General features: G+C 38.1%; 1 protein-coding gene across 1 annotated transcript; it reads left to right on the top strand.

The window, feature by feature from the left end:
* Positions 1 to 3,038: 3,038 nt before the first annotated feature.
* LOC110872728 (zinc finger CCCH domain-containing protein 29) lies at positions 3,039 to 5,107 on the top strand. The gene has a single exon (XM_022121589.2). The coding sequence runs from the start codon at positions 3,105 to 3,107 to the stop codon at positions 4,842 to 4,844; it is 1,740 nt and encodes a 579-aa protein (XP_021977281.1). The 5' UTR covers positions 3,039 to 3,104; the 3' UTR covers positions 4,845 to 5,107.
* Positions 5,108 to 5,425: the final 318 nt, after the last annotated feature.

The following is a 5,425-nucleotide window of genomic DNA, read 5'->3' as shown; positions in this document are numbered from 1 at the left end:
ATACATCAGTGCACTTTCTCGGTAATGAGTGAGGTGAAATATATGATACGTTTTCGTTCTTAATTTTATGTATGTTTTCGGTTGATCTACATTTTGATGTAAGTTTTGTTCGGAAACGAGTAGGGTCAGATATTTGACGGTAGAAATTCGAGTTACTTTAAGTTTCGACGTCGTTGCAACACGCGATGAGCCAAAATACTAGTTTATAATAAATGCATGAATATTTCATTCTTTGTATGTAAATATAATATTTGCTTTCACAAAGATACTTCCTTTTAAGTTATTTCTTTAAATGCATACTTACATGATAAATTCAATAGTTTGTCCTAGTGATATTAAGATCAACTACATATATACAAATTCAAATGTTATTTTCTCAATAAAGGTGCTTAGACAAATATAACTATCACTACAACCTTTATATATAACCATTAATTAAACTAGTTTTTTACTACCGCCGCAACGCCGCGTTACGGCGAACGTCTTTTGTTTTTTAGTCTGTGTTTACATATGTTTTGAAATCAATACGAGCGCGTTGCGCACGGAAACCGCTGACAAGAATAAAAAGAAAATATAGAAAAAAAACACTAAAAGATAACCAAAATAAAATCAACCAAAAAGTTGTATGGTAATAATGTTGTTCGTATGAAACCTATGGTCAGAGATGGGCAAATGATACTGGGTACCGGTACCGAATTTCCCGAACCGAAAGATCTTAAGTACCAATCGATACGACTTTTGGCGTTCCTGGTACCGGTTCGCTACCGTTTTTTACCTTCATATACAGGTACCGTAATTGGTATTTTCGGTACCAGTACCGATTCGGTATTGGTTGGCACTGAGCTCATCCCTACCTCTGAAACTAAAAAAAAATCATTAAAAGTTGAAGAAAAATAAGTTGCACGATACCGTTGTTTTTCATACGACACCCGTGATCAGGGATAAGCAAATGGTACCGGATAGCAGTACCGAATTTCCTGAACTAAAAGATTTTCAAAATCAATTCGATACCGACTTTTGGTGTTTTCTGTACTAGGCTGGTGTCGTTTGTTTATCTACCGATAACCATATTGGTATTTTCAATACCAGTACCGGTTGACAAAAGCTTAGGCTGGTATCGTTTGTTTATGTACCGATAACCATACTGGTATTTTCAATATCAGTACCGGTTGACAAAAGCTTATCTAAGTTAAAAAGTGAAGAAGATAATGAAACTATTAAAAAAATCATATATATATTATTATTATAACTTTACTGTTCAAAACATTGTATAGGGGAATTATCATATTATATGCATCGAAATTGCTTCAAGCCATTCTTGTTATCTTAATTACTCAGTTTATGTTATTGTCACATGAGGATTAGAAATATTACTAAAATAAGTTAAAGAGAGTTATCACTTATAGACTCTGAATGTTAAATAGTTTAATCAGGATCAGTAGGGCCTAAAAAAGTAGCTGAAAACCAAAGGTACTTACTTATATTTAGAAAAAAAAAAATGCTAAACGTTTATTGAATATGTTAAGATTGTTTTAACATGGTAAACTTATCAATGAGTATGATCAATTTCAAGTTGAACTTACGAAGATAAAGAGTTCGGTTAAGTGATTTGTCGGATTCGTGATTCATATATCTAACACGATGTGGGTTCATATCAGGTTTGACCCATTTAGCCGCAAACACCTATTCAATACCTCTTCGAGGTTAATTTTATCAGAGATAAGAGCATTCACATCCATTCCATCAAATTCTGTGTGTGGGGTTCTTATAATATAAAGAGTATAAAAAGTGGTTGTGAGTGGAGGAGAGAAAAAATGTTACTGTTTATTTATATATTTGGGGGGACACTGTTCACCCTCTATAATTTTTAATATATTTTGAAAGTGGCTGTGAGTGAAAGTGAGAGAAAAGATAATGATAAAGGTATAAAAAATATTATTCAAGAGTGAATTTCAAGGATTGTCCTTTATCTTTATACCCATTTTCAGATGCTGTCATTTATGTTTAAAATTGACGAGTTTTGTCCTTTATGTTTTCATATCATACACGTTTTGTCCTTTAGGCCTAACCCAGTTAGTTTTTTCAGTTAAATTTGGTCATGTGCTTTGCACATGAGGGCATTTTTGTCAATTCAAAGGTTGCAGGAGCTTTGAGCTGTAAATCTGCCATTCAACTTACCTTTGAATTGACAAAAATACCCTCATGTGCAAAGCATATGACCAAATTTAACTGAAAAAACTAACTGGGTTAGGCCTAAAGGACAAAACGTGTATGATATGAAAACATAAAGGACAAAACTCATCAATTTTAAACATAAATGACAACGCCTGAAAATAGGTACAAAGATAAAGGACAATCCTTGAAGTTCACTCTATTATTTAATTAAAAAGAAGAGAGAAAATATAATGTTTTTAGTATAATTTAGGATGAAAATATAGTTGAATTGATGTGAATACTCTAATACTCTATTACTCATCCACCTAAATTTATTCTATTACTCATCCACCTAAATTTATACAAAGTGCAAAAAGTTAAACTAAAAAAAATATTATTCTATTCTACATAAAACAAAAATAATAAATCAAACCCAACAATCAACATAGGCACATAGCTCTATTCTTAACTCACCCCAAAAACAACAAACGAAAAATTCAAATCAACAGAACAAAATTTGACTTAATCACGGGTCCAAAACCAAACACGTCATCCGTACAAATGACCGAGTCCAAACCTTTTGCTTGCGCCCTCAATTAACTACAACAACTTCCATCCATTGTACCTGAACCGCGTGGGGTTCACATTCGGTTCAAGCTCACACTCCATTTGACTCGACCTCATAGCCGTCAAATTCAATCCCAATTTGCATTTCAACTAAATTTACTTGCAGTTTTGAAGTGGGTGAGCCCCCCCCAGTTCCACCATAGTTGAATGCTTTGACTTTTGACCTTTGACCGAGAAACAAACTCACACCTTCCTCCCCTCGTGTCAATATTTTACATTTATTATTATTTTATATTCTTCTCAATTTCCATCATATAAATATCCATCATTCCATTCATTCTCTTCATCTTCACCTTCAACACAATCCAACTTTCGACAACAAGATGGGAGGAGAAAATATTCAACAGAAGAAAATTAAGGTTGTTATGAAATGCTCAAAACTGCTCGAGTTAGCAGCTGCCGATGATGTTTCCTCGTTCGTGTCCGAGGTTGAACAACATAAGATGAATGTTGATGACGTCAGTTTTTGGTACGGAAGAAGATTTTCATCTAAACTCAAGATGGGGTTTGCACACCGAACGCCGTTAATGATTGCGTCACTGTACGGTAGCATACAAGTGGTAAAATACTTAATCAGTACCAAAAACGTTGACGTCAACAAAACCTCCGGTACTGACGGCGTTACCGCCCTCCACTGTGCCGCCGCCGGCGGGTCTCTAACGTCCGTTGAAGTCGGGAAGCTGTTAGTTAACGCCGGTGCTGACGTCAGCGTACAAGATGCTGACGGGAGCAAACCCGGTGACGTCATTGCTCGGGGGGTAAAATCGTCTGTTAGAAAAGGTTTGGAGTTGATGTTGAAAGGTTTTGTGTTGGAGGAAGCTGTGCCGGTGAAAAAGGAATATCCGGTTGATGCATCGTTACCGGATATTAATAATGAATTGTACGGATCTGATGAGTTTCGGATGTATATGTTTAAGGTTAAACCGTGTTCGAGAGCGTACACTCATGATTGGACTGAGTGCCCGTTTGTTCACCCGGGCGAGAACGCGCGTCGGCGTGATGTTAACAAGTTTAATTACAGTTGTGTCCCGTGCCCGGAGTTTCGGAAAGGAAGCTGCGTGCACGGAGACGCGTGTGAGTATGCACACGGGGTGTTTGAGTCTTGGCTTCACCCGGCTCAATACAAGACCCGGTTGTGTAAGGATGAGACTGGTTGTGCGCGAAAAGTGTGTTTTTTCGCGCACAGGGTGGATGAGTTGAGGCCTCTGTATGCCTCAACTGGTTCTGCTATTCCTTCACCAAAATCAGGGTCTGGGTCTGTGAGTTCCATTGAATCGGGCTCGATGAGCCCGATTCAAAACTCCAGCCCGATGGTTATTGGTTCCACGCCACCCATGTCACCGTCGGTTTCTCCGGTGAACGGGTGGCCAAACCAGAACAAGATGAACCAGTCACCGCCGACGCTGCAGCTCTCTGGTAGCCGTTTGCGGACCGCTTTGAATGCGCGAGACCTCGAGTTGCAAAGCTTAAGAGCTCAACACCAACAAAGACAACAATTGATTGATGATTTGACTGCCAATATTTACTCCAATAAGTTCGGAGAATTAACTCCTTCCAATCTTGATGATATTTTTGGCTCTTTTGATCCATCTTTATTATCATCATCAACCCAATTACAATCTCCAAGCGATCTCCGCGGAAACTACTCGCCTTCCCCAATGCGAAAACCCGCAAATTTCGCTTTTGATTCATCCGCTGCGGTTGCTCAAGCAGTGATCAATTCAAGGTCCGGTGCATTCTCAAAACAACGCAGTCAAAGCTTCATTGACCGCGGTGCGGGGCCCGTAGGCGGACCAATATCGCAATGGGGTTCGCCTGATGGGAAACTGGAGTGGGGGTTTAATGGAGAAGGGGCTAATAAGTTTAGAAAGTCTGCATCATTTGGGTTGAGAAATGGTTTGCCTGTGAGTGTTGGTCATGAGCCAGATGTTTCATGGGTGAATACATTGGTTAAAGATGTTTCATCGGTTGGAGTTGGGTTGTATAGTTCGTCGGAGAAACAAAGGTACGGCGGCGGTGGTGGTGGTGAGAAACTGCCGCAATGGGTGGAGCAGTGTTTATAGAGAGGAGTGGATTGGTGGAAAAAAAGCAAAGCTAGCATTTTGCCAACATTTGGAAGTAGATTTCTTCTTTTTTTATTCTTTTGTTATTTTTACATTTGAGGTAATTTTATTCTTCGTAGTTTATGTTATATAACAAAGCTAGCATTTTGCCAACATTCCTAGTTTAGTAGCATAACTTTTAGCTCTCAACAAAGTGGTTACTAAATTCTAATGTAATGATATATAACAAAGATCAACACGATTTCTTTTTAAGATACTACTAATTTAATTTTTTTAATACTTACTCTTTTTCCATCTATGCGATTTCATACGCAATCAATACCTCTGGCAAATTTCTTTTAATTCTTGTCGTTTGTGTGACTTGAAGCTAAGACACCCTCTCTCAAACCAATGTGTTTAAAGGCGTTGTCTTTGTCAATTAACCACCACTCCATTATCACATCAACTACCCGGTTAATCTGCTCCATTTTTCCTCTCCTCTCTCCTATTTTCACGGGCGTCACTCCCCACACGCTCCTCTAAACAGATTTGTCCTGCAAGGCCCTGCTATTAGAGATATATTATTGTATTAGAAAAAGATT

The sequence above is a fragment of the Helianthus annuus genome, chromosome 8 (assembly GCF_002127325.2).
Source record: "Helianthus annuus cultivar XRQ/B chromosome 8, HanXRQr2.0-SUNRISE, whole genome shotgun sequence".
NCBI lineage: Eukaryota > Viridiplantae > Streptophyta > Magnoliopsida > Asterales > Asteraceae > Helianthus > Helianthus annuus.
The sequence above is the reverse complement of the archived record's forward strand: the minus strand, read 5'-3'. Positions and strand labels throughout refer to the sequence as shown.

Excerpts from the sequence above, each read along its gene's own strand:
- LOC110872728 (XM_022121589.2), top strand. The coding sequence starts at position 3,105 with ATGGGAGGAGAAAATATTCAACAGAAGAAAATTAAGGTTGTTATGAAA.